Source organism: Muscardinus avellanarius, assembly GCF_963383645.1.
Source record: "Muscardinus avellanarius genome assembly, chromosome: 4".
Lineage (NCBI taxonomy): Eukaryota > Metazoa > Chordata > Mammalia > Rodentia > Gliridae > Muscardinus > Muscardinus avellanarius.
The window spans coordinates 18,221,644-18,244,024 of NC_137789.1; the positions used below are offsets into that span (position 1 = coordinate 18,221,644).

The 22,381-nt window shown below is 42.6% G+C and overlaps 1 protein-coding gene across 1 annotated transcript in view; it reads left to right on the forward strand.

The window, feature by feature from the left end:
- Window positions 1-1,377: 1,377 nt before the first annotated feature.
- ANXA13 (annexin A13) overlaps window positions 1,378-22,381 on the forward strand; it is a gene marked incomplete at both ends in the record, with an annotated part of 54,814 nt that continues 33,810 nt past the window's right edge. Inside the window, 2 exons of the mRNA XM_080695123.1 lie at window positions 1,378-1,392; window positions 2,507-2,629. Of these exons, the coding sequence (XP_080551249.1) occupies window positions 1,378-1,392; window positions 2,507-2,629 (138 nt within the window). The remainder of the gene's footprint in view (window positions 1,393-2,506; window positions 2,630-22,381) is intronic.

Below are 22,381 nucleotides of genomic sequence, written 5' to 3' on the forward strand. Positions count from 1 at the left end.
GCACTTTATCTAGGAAAAGGGCCTAGATTTCACTCTAAAGTGTTTTAAAAATAAAACTACTTTATTTTTATTTGTAGATACACTATTTTTTATCTTTGAAACTGGAAGAGATGAAAGATGTGATGATGTTAGTGTTGACTAGTATGTGAAGAAATGGTCGCTGACATAATTGTAGGAGGTGGTCTACATTTTGCCTTTGGAAAGTAAGCCTCATGGGTCAGCTGATGTTTCAGAGTGCTCTGGCATTTGTACATCTATGGAAGGATAACTTGGCAACATCTATCAGAATTTCAAGTTCATGTACAATTTGGTCAGCAATTCTATGCCAAGAGTTTATCCAAAAAAGGCAAACATGGAAAATGATGTAGATGAGGTATCTATGCAAAATACCAAAACACCCTAAATGAGCTTTAATGGTGGGTTGAGGAAGTGAAGCTTGTTTTATACCCATAATGGGTTTCCATGCAGTACCTAGAAAACAAATGTGCCAATGTTGTGTATCATCTTAGGATGGGAAACATAAAGGTGAGGAAGCAAGAAAAGAGAGGAGAGAGGACAGAGAGAGAGGAAGAGAAGTATGTCAATAGGGAGACAGATATTAATGCGTATAATGTATGCATATAGGCTGTTTCTGGAAGGATTCGTGTGGAACCGAGTACAATGCACAGTCCATGTGTCAAGAGGAGAAAAAAAGATGAGAGAAAGAGAGACAGAGACAGGCAGATATGGATGTGTATATAGAGAGCATTTGAAAGGATTCACAAGAATCTTCTGAGGAAGAGACAGGGAGGTCAGCAGACTCACTTTCACAGGACCTTTATGTATTATTAGAAAAAATTACCATCTGCACATACTACTTTCTAAATTTAAAAACAAGTTAGATTGTGAAAGTGAGGTGGTACACCAGAGTTCTACATTCAGTTCAACTTGACCATGAAAAATATTCTCTGTAACAATAATAATTATATTAGTAGAAGTAAGGTTTTTTTGCAGTCAATTTGGTTAATGCTTTTATTGTTACAAGGTAGAAATTTTTAAGTGTACACCCATACTATAAAAGAATAATTCTTTCAATAATTCTGAAATGAGGCAGTTTTAGCCTTTTAGTTGTGAAGAAGTTATTCAACTTGACAGGTCTAAATCTTATTCGCTAGTATTTTTTTTTTAATGGCCAGGCAACACAGCGTGGGCATGTAAGCTGGCCTGCAGCTCTAGCCACTCCCCGCCCATCCTCAACAATGTATTCAAATCCAAACCCAGAAGTTACTTATTAAACACAAGAGATATTATGCCCTGGGAAGAGCATTATAAAATTAGTCTGTGGGAGAACTGATCTCCTAATGTAACTCAGAGCCATCCTCTGCAGAAAAAACGAAAATGGGCAATCATCATGTAAGTATTCATTCCCTTTGGAAATCAGTTTTCTTTTGAGCTAACCTGTAGGAAAATTTAAGCTATGAGATCATAACTGGTATTTCCATGCCTTATCACTTTGATTGTCCTTTATTGTTGGTCTTAGCAATGACATACCAGGCTTATAAAATTCGTTTGCAACATATTTCTTCCCCCCTTTGTGAAAAATCTCTTAGGAGGAGCCAAAGAAAAGTGTTTGAAATAAGGCAGTAAATGGTGCATTGCAAAGGGCAAATGGTGAAGCCGCATTTGTGGAGGGTATAATCAGAGCTGTTTGCTTGTGGAGATGCTGTACAAAACTTTACAGACAGGGCTCATTCCTAGTTTTATGGGGGAGAATGGATTCGTGTTGCAAACATCAGTAAAAGGTAATATACTGCGAGGCCATATCATTTGAATTGGAAGGTGAAAAATGTTCACGCATTCTCTCTAAACAGCCTCAAATATCTACATATTTGCAAATATCCATGGGATAGACTGAATATTTCACTTTTCCTTTCAAAATGTCTAGACTTGTGAATAGTTTGTCTATAAATTGCTAATGATTAAAAAGTGACTAAAATATTACCATCTGGAACCAACTAAGAACAAAACAGATAAGATTTGAATCATGAATTTTTTGTACCACAATACATATATCTAAACCTGTTCCAGTAAGAATTTCAGTAAGGTTTTGTGCATCTAGTGTCTCTTCCCACATCAAGATCATCACTGCATGTATACTAGAAGTAAAGAGAATAACACGCCAAAATAGCCTGGAAATTGTCTTTTTCTTTGTCGTATATGAAAACTGCACTCAGCTATTTGCAAACCTACAAGTATTTTCTTCAGAGAGGCATTACTTTTTAATCATCTGTAAATAGCACTGGCATACCAGCTGAGTATATGAGCTATCCATTCTGTGTATCTTTCACAGCCACTGAAAACTACTTGTAGAATACTTCTGATAGAAGCAGAGGAGCTCAGGAGTAACTGTGGCTCTTGCATGAGCAGCTCTGGACAACAGTTTCGTCCTTTGAAAGTCAACTCCGGGAGGCAGCTAGACTTGAGGAGTGGACCAGCCTCTTTATTTCTTTCTGTTTTGAATCTTCAGAGCCAGTCTTACTCCCTCTCAGAAGGCAGTCAGCAGTTGCCCACAGGGGACAGCCCACCCTCGGCAGCCCTGCGGCCTCTCAGCCAGCCTCCAGGGAGCGGAAAGCCAGAGGCCCCTCAGCCTGTAAGCACTTTATTTTCCCTCCAAACCATGGGCTTCCTCATGGGCTCGATGACCTGTCATTTAGACTTGCCACTGTCCTGTAGTTTGTATACTGCTTCCTCGGGCATGACTCCCAAGCAGGGAGATTTTCCCCTGGAAAACATCTCTCCCAGTATTTGCACATAATGTAAAAATGAGGTCTTCTAGGAGCCTCAGCTTATAATCCCAGCAGAGTCCCATTAACATCCTCCTAGAAACAAGTTCATGAATGTACACTGGGGTCACTATGGCATTTCAGAAAGTAGTAAGGAATTTAACATGTGCACGAGGAATGGATGCACTCCAAAAAAGTAAGTACAAAATCTTTTTAAAGGATAAAACCCAGCGATGGCGTATGATGATTGCATTATAAAGTTACTTGAATATCTCACGCTAAAACCGAAATGCTAATTTTGAAGGAACTACAGAACCCAAACAAATTAAATTAAACACTAGTGAAATGCAAGTTAATAATATTCAAACGTGTGTTATTGGTTTTACATAAAGAACAATGTTGTTTTGTTAAATTAAATGGCTGCACTCAATATGAAACAATCCTGATTTCTTTTAGAAAGAAACTCAATAAAAATGATAGTCTTTCTTTTGAGTTTTAGCAAGTCTAATAGACGAGGTGCTGCGACTTTATTCCATAAGGCTTCTCTATCCAGCTACTAAGAAACTATTTGTAATACTGCCTAAAAACCTCGGGGTCTCTTGGCTCAAATATGTTATACTTTCTCTCTGTTCATTGTTATTTAACTCCTGTGACAATTAAACGAAAGTTGACATACATACGATTATAAATAAAAACACAAATACAGGCATTGAAATCACGTGCCAGCATTTGGTTATTCTGATTATCCAGTATGCTTTATGTTGATGTTTAAGTTGTTATTATTAGCATTAAATACAGTATTTTTCCAAAGCCTCCTAGGAAAGCTTTAAATCTCCAAGAATATGTCCACAAACCAAAGTCCATCATAGGTAATTACTCGACAAATATTGTTGTAAAGCCAATAAAATATTGGCCAGGAAATACATTTTCCAATGTACTATGATCTAGAATCCTAGCTAGTTTCTGAAACTATAAATTGCTTTTGCTTTATGCTTGCTTTTCTCATTTTTTTTCCTTTTTTGCCATCATTAATGTGTTTTTTTTTAAAACCAAAGACCTATTGTTTGTGATTAACCTATTTGGAGCAGCAATAACCAAGATACTGGGTTATTATCATCTGCTAAATGACACAATGTTCAAAAAGTTTGCTTAGCCAGCAGGCTATGTCCTTGCACTCAGTGAGCTTCACAGACAGAAAAATAAGATTCACAGGGGGGAAAAAATGTACTAGGTTTACCTGGATGGCTCTTCAGTTCTATTTGTGTGGGTTGTTTTCCAAAGAATTATTATCTAAAAGACAGGAGAGAATTAAGCTTACCTTACCACAAGAGTGTGACTATAAGCTATGGGCAGAAAAATAGAGAAGGAAGCAGGATTTAGGGGAGCCAGTGGAAATGTGGAAATAATTGCAAACTCAAAAAGACTAATAATGATTTCTGGGAAATTATTTACAAGGCTGATGAAGAGGCTGTAGACAGGATTGTAGCTTTGCCACTCAATATATGGACCGTGGACCAGCAGCAGCAGCCCATTGCCTGGGTACTTGTCAGAATGCAGACTCTCAGGCCCACCAGACCTACTGAATCCCAGTCTGCATTTTCACAAGACCCTTAAAGGAGTCTCATGCACACTTAGGTCTTGGGAGCACTGGACTGGGGAATAAGCTCTTAAACATGGCTTCACATTGGATTGAGCTGGGGAGTTCTAAAAGCTACTGGTGCCTGGGCCCCACCCTCAGAGTTTGTTCTAGTGCTTTCCTGAGCATCAAGATTGTCAGTGCTCCTCCAGATGATTCCACCAGGCCCCAGAGTTTGAGGAGCACTGAGGTGTCTCATACCACTGAGCTCACAGGGCAGCTCTACGCACTGCTGGTGGAAGCAGGTGTCATTGTGAATACCCAGGGATGAAAGCCAGAGTGTTAATGTTATAACATCTGCTCAGCAATGAGCTGTGGTGTCTGTGACCACACCAAGCTAATGACTTGCTTGTGCCAATATGTAGTCAACATTAACACTGTCTAAAATGGAAAACAGTTTGGAACTAGTGGCAGGTGAACACCAGGAAAGCTTTGGTGAAGATGGACCAGGGGCACTTGGGAGACGCAGGACAGGTGGGGAACAGGTCCGAATTCCTGAGGTAATAAGGGAGGCTCCAGAGGCAGGAAAAAATGTGGTGGTGAGTGCCAAGTCAAAGTAAGTAAGTATGTTTTTTAAGCAAGAGTGTGCATTGCAATGCAATTCTGACCACAAAAGAACCATGGTGAACCCCAAGAAGAAACCCATCTAGGGACAAAGTCATACTTTGGTTTACAAGAAGTTTTTTATTGCAGAAAGTTGGCCTTTCAAACCACCATGAGTAGAGAAGGAAACAAAAGCGTACCTGCAATGTCAGAACACAACATGTCCTAAAGAACACCTTCATTTTAATTGTGTGTGTGTGTGTGTTTTGTGTATTACTATAACCTCATATCATAATGCAGATCATGTTGACAATGGCATATATTCACACAGTACTTGGTGCCCCCCACCTCCCCATTTCCCTACCTTCCAATACTGAGTGTCCAGGCTAACAATGTTATAGTCACAGGTAGCATTTTAATGACTGAACTTCAGGCTTCTTCCTCTCCTCCCCTTTCCCCCTGGCTCCACTGAGGTTCTCCTCCATTATCTGGAGTCCCTCTGGCATCCCAAATACTCCTTAGCTCAAGCATATTAGAGAAAACATATATCCTTTCTTTTTCTGTGCTTGGCTAATCTCACTTAACATAATGTTCTCCAGGTCTTTCCATCTTCTTATGAATGACATAATTTTATTTTGCTTTATTGCTGAGTAGAATTCCATTGTGTGTATTTCCCATAATTTGTAATCCATGCATCTGCCGATGGACACCTAGGTTGGGGCCATATTTTGGCGATTGTGAATTGTGCTGCTACTAACATGGGTATGCCTATGTACTGTAGCATGCCTTCATTTAAAGACAAGTCCCATTCAACACCTCGCTACGGCAGACACAATTACACAATCTGGGCTTTCTGGATTTCTTGTCTACATAGATTATAAAGAGGTTTGGTAAGATGGTTACCAAGGACAGACATATTGATACAGGACATTTAGGACTTATACTGTGTAAGAACATGCAAACTCAAACATTGACACAGAATTCTAAAGCTGCAGGAGCTGGGGGGCCACAGGGGATAGAATCCTGCCCAACCCTGTGGCACATGCTGGTGTCCCTGCTCTCAGCACAGAAACCAGAACCAAGACTCCCAGTGATGACAGGCACAACCAGAGGCCCAAATGGCATCTTTTGAAATGTCCATAATATCTAACATATTTCCAGCGCTAAGTAGACTGTGAGCTGTTCTGAGGCATCTACCATGGTCTAAGAGCTATGCAGACATTGTCACTTAATCTTTATGACAATCCTGGAAAGCACGCTGTTGTTATTACTCTTTTAAATATAGAGAGTGAAGCGAAGGGATTTGAGGTGATTTGGACATCTAGTAAGACACAATGCATGGATTTGAATTTCGTAGATTTTCACACTGTGTCTTGGGTTCAATACAGGCTCATATTAAGACAACTAGAAAATCAGTTCCCGGTGGATGAACTGGTCACCACTTCATGAGTTGTTTTTTCTTTAATCCCCATCCCTGAGCCTCCTCCCCCATCAAGCTACATTAGATGCCATATTAGTGCAATATTCTCTGTATTTTGAAACTACTTCTATGTGGTTTCAAACCATCTCTCTTGTAGATCTGCCCCACCCTGGACTGATGGCTCCCCGAGAATAGCTCTTGTTTTCCTTTATATTCCCATCAACCACACAAGGCCTAGAGAATAGAAAATACTCAATAAAAGTTTGATGGATTCCTCAACTCGTCACATATTCATCAGTTCATCACCTGGCCTAAGCTGGCACCAATAGTGGTGCTCACTTGTAATACCAGTACTTGGGAGGCTGAGACAGGAGGATCGCGGTCAGCCTCAGATACTTAGTAAAGTCCTCCACAACTTAGTGAGACCCTGTTTCAAAATAAAGAATAAAAATAAATAAATAGGGCTAGGAGTGGAGCTCAGAAGTAGAATGTCCCTGGATTCAATACCCAATGACACCAAAACAAAAAACAAAAAAAAATCCCAGATATTCTAAATGAGTCTTAACCACCCAGTGGTCTCTTAGTTGGAGTCCAAATCCCTCTATCTGATCATCTTTCAACCAACTTGGGAGCGAGGCTCCAGCATCTATATTTTTTAAACATCCCAAATGATTCTAGTATATCCAAAGTTGAGAGTCATGGACCTGATGTCAGGTATTCTTCTTCTGCTGCAGTGATTTCCAAATGTGACCCCAGACCAGCATCATCAGTACAACCTAGGATATTTTTTTGAGAGCACAAATTCTGGGGCCACACCTGACATCTACTGAGGTTAGCCCAGCTACCTGTAATTGACTAAGCCCCTCACCCCTGGTGATTCTAATATATGCTCAAGTTTGAGAACCATGATTAAGAATTAAGCCTCTCACAGACACAGGCTAGAGCTCTGTCCCAGCTTGAACCATGGGCCGCTCCTACCACTCAGCCTGCAGAGACACCTGGATAACAGCAGAGAAAGCCCACTTAGTACCTGCCCTCCTGCCTGAGCCACACCACAAGTGCAGCTCAGAGAGCTGCTCTCTTGGGCTTCCCCCGGTGCCTACCACGGGTACACTCTCTCCCAGCTCTCATCCTAGACTACCCTGTGAAAAGGCAGCAGAGAAAGGAGTCCTTCTCCCAGCTGAGAGGAAGGAAGCCATTTTCTATCCTTGTGATCACGTTTACAATTCCAGGTCAGTAGAGCATATTCTTTTAGAGAAACTCCCATGAACCAGGTACTGCTTGAGGTTATATAGATAAAAATAATAAGACAAAAAGACTACAGATGCCCTCAAAGTAGCTCACAGTCTACTGAGAGAGGCAGACCAATAAATAATTATAATGATGTGTGATGGCTGTACTAATAGAAAAGTGTCCATTGTAACAAAGTTCAGAAACAGGACAGTAGAGGGAGTTATTACGCACAGGAGAAATTAGTAGCAGATTCTTAAAGTGGATAAAGGCATTCTCTGCAGAGCCAGGACCTCTATCTACAAAGAGGGTGTAGAAAGGCAGGGACATCCACAGAAGTACAAGAGGACAAATTCTGCTCAAATGTGTGCTGGAGCCTTGCAGAGCCCTTAGCTCGCGGAAGAAGCTGCCTGTGAGAATCTACAGGACAGACAGTGTGGCTCCATCACTATTGTGCCCCTGTGCTTGACTCATGATGGGCACTCCACAAATATTTTTTATAGAAAAATCAACAAACAGGCAGCAATAGCGAAAGATGAGACTGGACAGGAGCACACGGATGGGATCCAAAGTCCCTTGTAAGCTGTCACATGTGTTGGTCCCCTAGGCTGCTACACAAACTTCCACCAGCTTTATCCTCTCAAAGTTCTGAAATATAGGAGTTATAAATCAAGGTGTCTACTGGGCCAGGACCCTCTGAAGGCTCCAGGAAGAAGCCCTTTTTGCCTCTTGCAGTTTCTGGAGGTACCAGGAATCCTTGTCTTGTGGCAACGTAACCCTGACCTCTGCTCCTGACTCCACATGGGCTCCTCCTGTGTATACCTCTGTGTTCTTCCTTTTGTTATAAGGACACTAGTCATGGGATTTAGGACACCCCCTAAATCCAAGTTGATCTCACTTCTCCATTATTAGCTAATGACATCCGCCAGACTCTTATCTCCCAATAAGACACATTCTGACGTTACGAATAGACATGAATTTAGAAGAGACACTATTCAACCCACTATACCAAAGAAAGTGAGTTCTATAACCTTGGGATGGTTTTGATTCTAAACTCTAGTACATTAGATTCCCTTGGAGGGCTTGTTTAAACAAAGAGCTGGTCCTACATTCAGAGTATTGGGTCAGTTGATGAAAGGCTATGGAGAGGCTGTTAATCTTAACTTAATCTCATGTGATAGAGTCACAAGCAAGAAGGAAGTAGAGATAGAAATAGGCTTTTTCCTCATGTATCACTCCTCTACCCATGAGGAAGAGCTTTCTGGTAAGCTTCAAGCAGACATCCTTTTCTCTCTTGCCAGCCAGAACTGGTTAAAAGACCAATGCCAGACTGGCAAAGGGAAGGAGGAGAGAGTGATATCATGATGAGGCTGAGGAAATCGGTCTGTCTGTCTGTCTGTCTCTCTCTCTCTCTCTCTCTCTCTCTCTCTCTCTCTCTTTCTCCCTTCCCCCCACATTGGCCTCATTTTTTTCATCTACTGAAAATGACCTTTTTCATTTTGATGGCATGGAAGGCAAAAGAGATTGGTGAGAGGGAAGCCTGGCCACAGATCCACAGATAGTTCAGACACTGAATAGCTCCGGCCTAGCAACTTCAAGAAAATTGTTGTCCTTTAGTATCCACGGAAGGCGAGAAAGTTTTTTCCAGGACCACCCCATACCAAAACCCAGAAGTGCTCGAGTTCCTTATAAAAGATGGTGTAGTCATTGCATAAAACTTGTGTACATCCTCATGCATACCTTAAATCATCTCTAGATAATATCTGATGCTATGTAAACAGTTATTATACTGTTTCAGAACAGATAAGAAAACATCTCTACATTAAGTGAAGATGCAACTTTTTTCTCCATAATTTTTTTATCTGTGGTTGCTTGCAAAGCCCAGGAACGTGAAAGGCTATTTTATCTTCTTTCTTTCAGTATCTCCACCTAAAATGTCAGCGGGGAATTCTGTTTAGCTTGGGCCACATCCCTATCTCTTATGTAATCACTGTGGCCAAAACTGGCATTAATACTGGGAGTAGGGATATTGCCCTATTATTACTGATTTCTTATCACTATTACTTTTATGAGTATTATTACTACTCCCACTACTAATACTAATACTTTGGGATGACTGAAAACAACTAAAGTCTTGAAGATCAGCTAAGGAGTAAAACCATTTGCCTTTCAGGTCATGGGGGCTTAGGTGTTTATAAGTGGGAATGAAAAGGGAGATTAAGATGTAAAAACAAATTTTAAAGAAAGAATTAATAGGTTTGGTTCCAATGTATGTTTAAGCTCTCTCACCAGGGGAAAGAATAACATTCATTGTTTTGATACCGATTGAGACAGGAATTTGCTCAAAGCAAATTCAGCTATTTCACCTCATTTCCTTTTCAGCAAATCGGAACCTGTTCACATACTCTTGGTTACATCTTACTACCCAGCATATCTGATATCATGATGGCGCACCTCAGCCCCCAGCATTTCTTTTTTTAATTCCATTTGCCCACTTATCAGTGGCCCTCAAGGATTCCAGAATACACTATTTCTTTTTCTCCCCTGTAAGTAATGAATCCCAAGTTCATATTCGCATTGAACTGGCAAAAGACAGCCTTTGGCAATATAAGAAGGAAATGGGTAATTCTTTTCTAATGAGAAACATGCTTTATTTTTTCATGACTCCTGAAGGCATGGTTCCTTTCACAGTTGAGAAATAGCCATCATCTCCCCACAACCACCATACCCTCCAAGCTCAGTTTTGTTGATGCAATACTTCAAGAACTGGGTATCTGGAAGTTTAACAGTCTTCAGAGATCTCTAACTCCCCAAACAATTTGTGAACAACCTCAAAGCAGACAGTCATTTTGACCAGGACACAAATCTTATTTCCAGACAATAAGTGTTATTCTGCCTCGAGCAGAAATTTCAAATTCCCCAGTCCAATACAGCGCCATAGGGTCCCAAGACATGTCAACTGAGAGGGTTCAGAGCTCAGGCCCTGATGCCCACAACAGTCGTGGTGCCCACAAAGGAGCAGGAGATGACAACAGGCTTCTCACTTTGCTCTCGTCATACCTCACCCTGCTACTCACCCTTCACATTCGTTCTCAGAAAGAAAGAAAGAGAGAGAGAGAGAAAGAGAGAGAGAGAGAGAGAGAAAGAGGGAGAGAAAGAAAGAGGGAGGAGGGAGAGAAAGAAAGAGGGAGGAGGGAGGGAAGGAAGGAAAGAAAGAAAAAGGAGAAAGAAAGTAAGAAAGAGAGAAAGCAAGAAAGAAAGAAGAAAAGAAAGAGCAAAAGAAGAAAGAAAGAAAAGAGAGAAAGAGCAAGAAAGAAAGAAGAAAAAGAGAAAAAAGGAAGGAAGAGAGGAAGGAAGGAAGGAAGGAAGGAAGGAAGGAAGGAAGGAAGACACAGACAGACAGACAGACATCATGGTCCACTTCCAGTCTTCCCTTTCAATCCTCTCTTGGGGACTGGAGGCCTTGCCCTTAATCTGTGCCCATGTGCCACTGACCATCAGAAGCTCAGCCTTCTCAACACCTTGCAAAGTTACATATTTACAGAACTGATGCAACCGTTAGGCCAGGGCTGTCAATCCTGGGCACATAAATTCTTAGCAGTACTGACTTTTGGGTCCAGATAATGCTTTGTTATAAAGGGCCATTCTGTGCATAGGTCATTTAGCAGCATCCTATTTATGACAACCAAAAATGTCTCCAGACACTGCCACCTGTCTCCTAGGAGAAGAAGTTGTTCCTTGTTGTTCAGAGCCATTGCATTAAATGCAGACCTTACCTGGGAAAGCAACAGGGCCTTTACCTCTCTGAGCCTCCATAAGCAACCACGCATTCCTATCCTTCTGACTCCCTCGCACCAATTCTTGCTCTTCTCACAAAGACAAAAGCCAGCTGCTCTTGAAGATGGACTAAGCTTCTCCTGTTCAGGACAGCAAGAGCTGACAGGCAGCAGTTTTTCTCCAAAAGACTATTAGCTCATTAGTTTTGTGTGTGTGTGTGTGTGTGTGTGTGTGCGCGCGCGCGCGCGCGTGTGTGTTATTGGAGATTGAACCACTGAACCCAGGGACATTCGACCTCCAAGCTACACCCCAGCCCTACTTTATTTTATTTTTTATTTTGAAACAGGATCTCACTAGGTTGATGAGAATCTCACTACTTGCTGAGGCTGTCCTTCAACCTGTGATCCTCCTCCTGTCTCAGCCTCCCAAGCACAGGCATTACAAGAGTAAGCCACCATGCCCGGCTCCATTGTTAATTTCTGATGGCCAGGATGAGATGGGTCTCTGAACAGACCCTCAGTAAAGAGCTGCTGGGTGGCTGTGCTCCTGGTTTTCCTGCCCAGATGAGCAGCGCCCGTCTGGAAAGACCCTGACCAAAACAACGCTGCGTTGATTCGCTCATCTCTCCTCTGCTTGGTGGCAGCCCCCAAAGAGCTGCCCGACTCGGTCTCCCCCTACCAGAGTTCAGAGCATGGCACTCGGGTCACAACGTACCTTTGGGAACAATGGTGCCACCACTTTAAGGTACTAGATGTTAAAGAGCCTTCAGGTCAGATTTCCTTGCTCCTGATCAATTCCACAATCACCTTTGAGAGGTAAATAGCACATCAACATATGGAACCCAGAAAGCAGAGCCCAGGAATGCTTGTTCTTCTGAAAAATTACGTAACTATACTCATCTTCATCAAAAGGCGCTAAAATGACAACAGAAAGCTGGCCCAAATGTAGGCAAAAGGTCTATTCTTCTATTTCATCTCTCCCTCTCTCCTTTCCTTCCTTTCTCCCCAATCCTTCTTTTGTTTTTCCCCTCCCTCTTTCTTTCTTTTCTTTTCTTTCCTTTCTCTTTCTTTCCTGGGGAATGGACTGAGGGGCTCACACATGGTAGGCAAGTGCCCTACCACTGAGCTACATCCCTAACCCCTCTTTTTCTCTTTTAAGATTTTGAGATAGATTCTTGCTAAATTTCCTAGACTGATCTCTAACTTAGGATCCTTCTATCTCAGTCTCTTAAGTACTGGGATTGCAATTGTGTGCCAACATGCCCATCTGGAAAAGGTTATCTTTTAATCTAAACATGTCCGCTCACTTTTTCAGAACGCATAGTCAGCATATGTAGGTAGTGTTGTTGAGCTCTGGCCCGAATGGTTTTCCTACTTTCAGCCTCATTCGTCAAAAGATTCATCCTCCTACCCATGATGAGTGATGGTTAAAGTCTTAACAGTCATATATGTATCTTTAAAATTGCATTTCTGAAATGTAGAGATCAGAAGCAACAAAGAGCTCTATAATGTTCCTGCACTACTCTAATTAAGTGGAGTCCAGGCTTCCTGACACACTTTCCCAGCACTCTGATCCATTCTCACAATTAATAAGCTTCTAGTGGACACAGTGGGTAGAGGATTTAAGAATGGGGAAAACTTTGCTCTCAGTTGGTGTGATAACAGAGAACCCTACTGAAAACAAAGCAATAGGCACATGGAAAAATACCAAATATTTTCATAAGATTCAGACTATGCTTAAATATACCTAACAGAGTATACTGAAAATATTTTTTTTCTGTTTGGTAGTTTTACTTTTTGCTCACACAAGCATTTAAGTAGATTCTGAATTAAAACCAAAACATTTTACAAAAAAGACTTTTCATCAGATTTATGGTCCCGAGGAAACCATGCCCAAAACACAATCAGCTTAATGAAACCAATATGTCACGAATTACCCCAAGATTCATGTTTAAAATGTGAATATCCCCATGGGTCTGTTTCAAGCTGTTCATCAATTTCTACTAATCATGTCTGTGGAGATGTCACCAGGATATTTTCTGGCTCTGAATTGGTGAACTTTAATAATACAATACCTGTATCCATACTAACTGGCTTCAAAATACCAACCAGTAACCAGTTCAAGGCAAACGGACATTGTCTTGAGAAAGAGGAGTGGGGTTTTTCCATGAGTGAAAGGTGACCCTGGAAAGCTCACTTGATAACCAGACCCCTATTTCTCTATCTGTAAATGAGAGAATTAGACATGTTCAGTTTCCCAAAATTCTGACCTGAGCACAGCCTTCATGATAGTTATTAGATATATGTGTCACCTACTAAGGGTTCTATTATTATCTTTAAACTCACATTTTAATATAAATTAATTTGTCTTAAAAGTAAACTTTGTTTTTAAGTTTTAAATTTTATTTTTAAATTCCTTAATGTATATGATGTATATTCACAAACATACCAGAGTCAATCACTAAGCCAAACATGAGAAGGAGGGAGGGAGAGGGAATGGAGTGGGAATTGAGGAAGGACTAAATAAGTGATGTGTGCATATATGCCTCTACCATTTTGTACCCCATTATGATGCACTAATAAAAAAAAATTAAATCAACTTTATTTTTAACAGTTCCATGGTTTGTTATCACCTGTAATCCCAATACTTGGGAGGCTGAGACAGGAGGATTGCAGTTTCGAGATCAGCTTTAGCAATTTAGCGAGACTCTGTTTCCAAACAAAAATTAAAATAGAGCTGTAGGTATGACTCAGAGGTAGAATGCCTCTGCATTCAACCTCCATTGCAAAAAAAAATATTTTTTTATGGGATAGATTAAGAGTTGACAAAGTAATATTTGTGGCACTTGGGACCACATAGCCTCTATTGCAGGTACTTGCCTCTGCCATTATCATATGCAAGTAGCCATGGACCACGTAGAAATGAATGGACGGGCTGTTTTCTAAGAAAACTTTACTTCCAAAATTGAGTGGCAGGCTGGGTGTGTACCACAGTCTATAATTCACCATACCCTAGATAAGAAGAGTGTTAGCCACTGCTATCACCAGGCAAAGACCTAATCAGAAGAGCTACAAATAGATTTTAAGAGGAATTCATTTTCCAGTCAAAAGCCCAATGGGCTTTAATGGCTTTAGTGTCCCATGCCACCTATTTGAAAAAAAAAAATCTGGGTTGAATTTTCACTCTGAGCTCTGTGACAAACCTTTCCCTTTCTCTCTGGCATCCTGGGTAAGGTCTAGAATGTCTTATCTGCATACATCACCAGTATATTTCTAACTTGTCTTTCCTCTTTACCTGGAGGTCAACAGGGAAAGTTTCTAATTTTTGTTTTACCAATGGCTCTAAAGCCTAGCAGTACATTGTAATTGTCTGAAGACCAGGCTGAAACTCAGTCATTCCTATATTTTAAAGCATCCCAAATGATTGGGATGTGTGACCAGAACTGGAAAGTTACTAAGATTAGCTAGGTCATCTGCAGAGTACATTCTGGGGGTTAATTCCAAGAGTCCTGAGCTCTGCTTAGCTTCATCTCTTCTACATCGGAAAGCCCAAGGCCTGTACTCTCACTTGGTCCCCAGGTGAGGTCTCCTCAGCCCTCCCATGTACTCACTGAGGCTTCCTGTTTCTCTTTCATTCTCTCTGCTGCATCATGTGATAAGCCTTGACAGTATCTTCAGCTCAAGATGTCAGCTGGATAAAATTTCTTTCTTCTGTCCCCACTACTGTCACTGAGCCTGACATTGATACAAACTGGAGCCAGGCCAAGATGCAAGGGGAAAGCCACAGGGTAGGAAGGATATCCTTCCTTTCCCGAAGAGAGAAAGAAATGCCTCAAGACCGCAGGGAAGAGTTCCTCCATCTGTTCAATTCCATACGCTCAGGGTTGACAGTATAGAGCCCCTTTCGCCTCTGTTAAATTGTAAACATTGACCAAGTGCCCGGAGTGTGCCAGGCTTTGTGTTAGGTGCTGGGGTTATTCATGCATATAACATGAATCTTGCCTCTATGAGGCTTTCAAGCTTATCTATCTTACAGAGAGATAGTCTAGTAAACAAGTATAATACTGTATCTCGGGAAGAGCTGATAGACATCCCTAGAGTAAAATGTAAGCACAAGAAAGAAAGTCAGTGGTGTGCTAGAAAATGCTTTACCATCAGCTCTCCAGGGGAAAACAAAAAAACTAATCTGTGGCTTGTCAGTTTCCGTGGTGCAAATATGTCCGGTTTCGTTTGCCAATTTCGGTGGTGTAAATATTTCCACTGTGGCCAATTTCAAATCGACAGTATGGCCTCGCTAAACTCAGAATTAAAAAGAGATGCACCAAATTGACTCCTGTGAGCTTGCAAAATTGGCTCTAGGTAGAGCATGAACCATCGTGGTTTACCCAGAACTGTCCCCGCGTTAGCACTGAAACCCCCACATTCCAGGAATCTCCTTAGTCCTGGACTACCAAGGAGTTTTTCACTTTAGCTTCAGCACACCATGAGCAGAAAGTCCTTAGCTCTTTCTCCAAAGGCCAAAGGCCAGGAATCTTTTCAGATGAAGGTGGGGCACTCGCACACTCCCTTACTTAGATGCATTCTCCACTGTTGCCCATGGCATCAATGGTGGCCAAGTGTTTAAAAAATGGATGAGATGAGGCTCTGTGTGTGCATTCTCAGGCAAGGGATATTTTACCTATGAAAACATTTAACAATTTATTAGGCTAGAAAGCACTCACCCCAAAGAAGTAAGCATGGTAGAAACTGAGGCTAGCCAACTGGCCTCATGACTTTACAGTCTTCAAAATGCTTCTGCTAAAATTCAACCCCCTGGCACACAGGAATGAGTACTTCAGCTATGATCCATCCATTGCTCTAAGGGCAAGGTGTTTTGGGAAATGGAGAAACTGGAAAATTTTGTGTGAGATGGTTCTAAGGACTCTCCTCCTCCTCTTCCTCCTCCTTCTCCTTTCTTGTGGAAAAGCAGAAAGGTCAATTCCTTTCCTGTCAGCTCTAAGTCATCAGCATAATAAAAGCTCCCTGCCTAGCAACCCTCATTTTATTTAATCTTCCAGAGACTCCACTGGGTAAAGCAAGTATTAGTCCCAGTTTACAAACAAGAACATATGATCATTTCCATCAGAAAGAACATTGGGAGCAGAATTTGTCAATAGTGCCTCTCTGGCCAGCAGCCCGCCCACGGGGAGATGGCTGTCCATTTTGCCTTGCAAATGTTGGTAACTGGCCTTCATTTTTTCCATTTCACTGAGTGCTCCCTGTGTGCAAATTTCTGCCGAGTGTTCCCAATACACATCCTTATAAAACTCATAACCGGTAGATATTACCATTACTATCCTTTAGATGGGAAAACAGGGAAAAAACTCACTTTATGCCTAATTCAAGGGTAGGTATCTATACAAAGCAGAGTTTACAGTGGAATCTTATTCAACCTTTAGAAAGAAAGAGATCCTGCCCTTGGTGGCAATGTGGATGAGCCTGGAGGATACTATGCTGAAGAAAATAAGTCAGTCCCAGAAGGACAAATACTGCATACTTACGTGAAGTACCTAAAATAGTCAAACTGACAGAAGCAGAAAACAAAACAGTGGTTACCAGGAGCCAAGGACAGGGAACATGGAGATTTTTTCAGTTAGTATAAAGTTTCAGTTATGCAATATGAATTAGTTCTAGAGATCTTCTGTACCGCAGGTTAACTCCAGTCAACAACACTCAATTATGCACTTAAAGATTTGCAAACAGGGTAGATCTCATACTGAGCGCTCTCTCCGTGCACACATACAGAGGGCAACAGAAGCTTCTGGAGATAATGGATGGTCTGTTCCCTTGATTATGGGATGGTTCTATGGCTATGCATATGCCTAAACACATCATATTGCATGCACTAAATATACACAGTTTATTATACATCAAATATCTCTCGATAAAGCTGCTTAAAGTTTTTTTTTTTTTTTCAGAAATGTTGTTTAAAACAAATCTGAGCAAGGGAAGCTTATCCAGAATTATCCAAATTGAGTCAAGGTGTTACAAACGATCTGTAAAACTAGTAACCAGTAACAGGGAGAAGAACTGGGGCATGCCCAAGGCTAGGCCCTGCACAACCTTCACCTGCCTCCATCTTGCCCCTGCTTAATAGGCCCAGGTCAGCCAAGCGTGGTGGTGCACCCTTATAAGTAACCCCCATACTTGAGAGGCTGAGACAGGAAGACCAGGGGTTCGTGGCCAGCCTCAGCAACTTAATGAGGCCTTTTGCAACTTAGTGAGACTCTGTTTCAAGATAAAAAAATAAAATAGGGCTGGGGGTGAAACTCAGAGGCAGAATGCCCCTGGGTCCAATCCTCAGAACCACAAAAATAAACAGGCAAAGAAACCAGGCTTGCTGACTGGTTCTAATCCTGGCACTTGTTTTTTATCTCAACTTCCTCTTTATTTCATTCCAGCCCACACAGCAGCTCTCTGTAGATGAGCGTAGAGCAAGCCCTCTGCCCTCTGCTCCCCGGCACTCCTGACAGCCCTCCTGGCTCAGAGCCTGGATACCAGGCAACCGCTTTCAAATATTTACTGAGCAGAGTCCAGCAAGACAGGGATTCTGAGGAAATATTAGACACTGGAAATATTAGACAACCCAAGTGCCACTCCCGTCACATTTTGATAGGGCTTTAGAGTTTACAAGTGACCCTTACATCCTCGTGTCACCAGGCATCCCACCTCCTACGTGCTTCCAACCCAATGCTCACTGCAGTCCAGCCTGTGCTACTTTGTCCCAAACATGACCGCTTCTGCACATCACTACACACCATGAGCAAGTGCTTCTCCACCTTAAAGATGGGACGACCGAGGCTCAGAGAGATCGGCCAGCTGGCTGGGTCACACACCTGGCAAGGGCCAAGTGGTATCTGAGCATAACAAGGCAGACCCCCGCGTCTATGCTGTGTAGACCAGCGTCGGCTTTAGATGCACTCGTGTTTGTAGAGCAGCAGAGTAATGACAAGTCACAGTAAGCTCAGGAGCACAGACATCGCACCATCGCCTCTCCCTGGCAAGTCCTTCCCTCACCTCCACCCCTCCGTTTATACTTTTTTTCTTCTCTAATTCCTGCTCATCTTTCAGGCACCAGCGCAAATGTTGCTTCCTCCATGAAAATTTCTTTCTCATCTCAGTTATATGAACCCAAAGTGCTTATTATATCATAAGGCAATCACTATACACCAATTTGCCTGTTTATTTCCCCGGGGACAAGGAGTGTGTGTCACAGATCACTGTATCCCCTCACTGGGGATAGTGCTTGGTACGCAGTAGCTCTCCGATACCTGTTTGTGAAGGAAAGAAAGAGAGGAAGTGAGAAGGGAAGAGAAAGACGGGAGAGGAAGGATGGAGAGGAGAAGGAAGCATTCCTTTGCCTGTGATATGTTTTTTTAATTAATTCAGATGTCTCTTATGAGACAATATGTTTTAGTTTCCAATCTTGATGTTCTCCAAATAGGAAATCAGGACACAAGGACTGCGGGGCATGAGCATACTTGAGACTCTGTCCTAGAAAACCCTGATTCCTATGGACTACAGAAAGCACAAACAAGTAGACAGCTTCCCTCGGCAAACCCCTTCACCAAGTCTGTCCCCAGAGTCTGATGTGACCCGAAAGATTTTCCTAGAATGTTCCATTCTCATTATAAGTGCTAAGTCTCCCTTGGGCTGGGACAGAGGTCTTTGGTTAGGTATCTGTTTTGCCTTCCAGCCTCTGGCTGGGGGCATCAAGGACTGGATACAAAATCCACTTGCCTCCCGAGTCCCAAAGCACCTCACAGAGCAGGCGCTTCAGCATTCTTCCTGCCCCTGGAATCATAGCATCACCGTTTATTTCCTAATCCACTCTCCTTGGGAAAAATGGGTCCCTCACGTCCATGTTTTAGATGGAAATACAGAGATAAGGAGAATGACAAGCAGACCTTTTAGAAGGAAAAAAACGCAAGGTGGAAAGTCCCAGCTTCTCACGCCAGGTGGAGCCTTTGGAAGGGTTTATGATGTTTGCTGTGCAGAGCTGACATCGAGCACGTCCCATAAAGCGCCAGTTCCCACACTTGTCAGACCCGAGAGCTCGCAAGGTGTCGGGTTGAGGCTTCATCCCAAGCCACCGCACTCCAGCCAGAGCCTTCAGCCACTTTTCTGCCCTGTGTGAAATATGTGCCTGGAACTCGGGACCCAAGCTGTAGGTGATGGAGGAAAAATGGACCCTTGGGTGTCATTTACAAGATGGAAACTTTTCAAGCAGAAAGGGGTTTTGAAATATTCCAGAAAATTCTTTGCTGACTTGCCATCCACAAGTATGAGGCACACTTATTAAGCACATGGTCTACTAGGTTTCATTATAGATGCTGTGGGCCCAGATGACTTCATTTGGATTCTCACAAGAGCCCTGCGATGTAGACATGATTGTTACCCCCACTTAGCACGAGGAAACCACAGCACAGAGAGGTTCTATGACTGGGGCTCAAATTCAGCCTGAAGAGAAAGCTTTGTTCTTATACTTGGCTACTGTATCTTCAGTGTTCACCTCTTATAAGTCATAATACTTTGAGGGGCATTATGAGACCATATATGTGAGGTCTCTCCTCTCTCTCCATATATATACATATATGTGTGTGTGTGTGTGTGTGTGTGTGTGTGTGTGTGTGTGTGTGTAGTCATCCAGGCCCAGAGCATCTAAAATAAAACTTAGAAGACCACTTGTTTAATAAACTTACATATATATACATACACAAGCTTACAAACTTGAGTCAAAATATGCAAAATTGAAAACCTATATATCTGCTTAGAAAATATATGTATATTTATATGTCTTCATATATGTATATATATATATATATCTTCTAAACTTGTTGAATCAAAATATGTGTAATTAAAATCCGCATCATTATCACTTCAATATCACTTCATGACATCATTTGATAGCTATCATTATAAGACAAAAAGCCAACAGATGACCTAAAGGAGCAGGGAAGGGCCAACATTTGCACGGCTCCCTCTACACCTGGCTCTTGCAGAGTTTCCTGGTTTGAGGCCTGCCAAGCAGACCCTGCCCCAGTGCTACAGACGAGGAAACAGTGGCCTACAGGTTAATGGTGCAAGTTCACCTGGCCGCTAAGGGGCAGAGCCACACTCAAAGCAGGACTCCTAGGGAATCAAAGCCCAGACTTTCACAAACACGGTTATTGGCATTTAATTTCTGGTGTCATCTTTGTTTCCTGAGTGTCTGTACACATTCTGTTAAACAAGCAAAACCAAACAAGGCCTGTTATTCAGCCTCATAATGCTTCAAGGTTGAAAGCAGGCAGAGTACCCCCACCTAAGCCCTTTGCTGAAGTGCCCCCCACACACTGTGTCTGGCCTTTATTCACATGTTATATGCAAGTTCTGCTAAAGCTCCTGCTTGGCAAACAAACCTACGGCCCCAAAGCCAGCTGCCCTTTCGGTTACCAGTGAACGACGGGTGTGGAATGTGGGCTCCATAAACATCCCAGATAAGAAGGACCCTACCACTTCCTCAGAAGAAACATAGAACCCTCCTTGACTCAACACTGGAGTCCTCGGATGAATGTGTCCATTGTGAGGCAGCCAGCCACGCGAGGGGGAAGTGCCTTCCTCGCCCCACCTCTCTCTCTCTCTCTCTCTCTTTCTCTCTCTCTCTCTCTCTCTCTCTCTCTCTCTCTCTCTCTCTCTCTCCCTCTCACACACACACACACACACACACACAACTTTCAAATGCTCACATCACAGAGCTCCTTCAGTCTGACATCAAATATCCTGCTATTCACACTTGCACTGAATCAAAGTATCAATGTTAGTTTTACCCAAATGACACTTACTGACTCATCTTTGGCCTTGGATAAGTGAACTGGACAAGCCCAGAGGGTCCTTCCCCCACCCCTCAGCTCCTGTAGCTTTCCGACACTCAGATCTGGACTGACCTTACTGAAACAGGAAGGGGATGAGGGGGCAGGAATGTCATTTTCTATCTGCCAGAATCACGATGCCCTGGTTCCAGCCCTGGCTCAGACTCAACCACTGCCTGCCCAGGGGATCGAGACAAGTCTCCACATGGCTGCTGCAAACCCTTGCAGTTTCTTTGTGCAAATGAGGAAAAAGGGCCCCTGTGTAGGGGAGCAGCCCTCCCAGCTCTGGGCCTCGCAAGTGTGACCCTTGGGCAGGGCTTGACCTGTACAGTCATTGCCAAAGCCGTGTCTCTGTTTTCATGTATCAGTGAAGTAGGACATAACAAATTTCCCACCAAACTCTTTGCACAAAGGAGGTAACCTGGCCCACAGAACAGGTTGCGAGTTAGTCTGTTGGTAAGAGAGTTTGGATTCAGTTCTGCCAAGTTCCCTTCTGCCGCCCTCAGTGATACTTCTGATGACAAGCACAGGCATTTTGTATGCTTTAGAAATTGTTACTTCTACCCCCAGGGAAACACCTTCTCCTAAATCCGATCAGAGAGCAGGGCAGCATGCATAAGTGCGCAGCCTGGCCAGAGCTTGTGCTTGCTGCAACACTCTGATGTTACCATATTGAAATTTTTAATAATTTTGAAGCCAGGGGCCCTGCACTTTTGCTCTGCACTGAGCCTGAAAATTATGTAGCTAGACCTGCCAACAAGCCTTCAAAAGCACCAAATAGCTTTCTCATACCCCACAAAAGACTTGGATAAGGAAAATGCGATATGTCACCTTTTGCCTGGATACCAGGGCCCTCGGCATATGGCTGCACTGGGCACAGCATTGCTTCAGTTGGCAAATTAAACTGGATGGAATCCTAAATCCTCCAAAACCCTAACCTGTTGGAATCCAGGTTTCCTTGCCTGTAAGGTTGACTGCTGATGCTTACTCTTCCTATGAATAAAGAAATGTAAGTTGTCTGGCACGTGGCAGGTATTAAAAAAAAATGTCAGTCCCCTTCCCAGCTAGTCTCAGGAATATGTACATCAAGACAGGCCCTGCCCTCACCTTCCAAAAACCAGCGA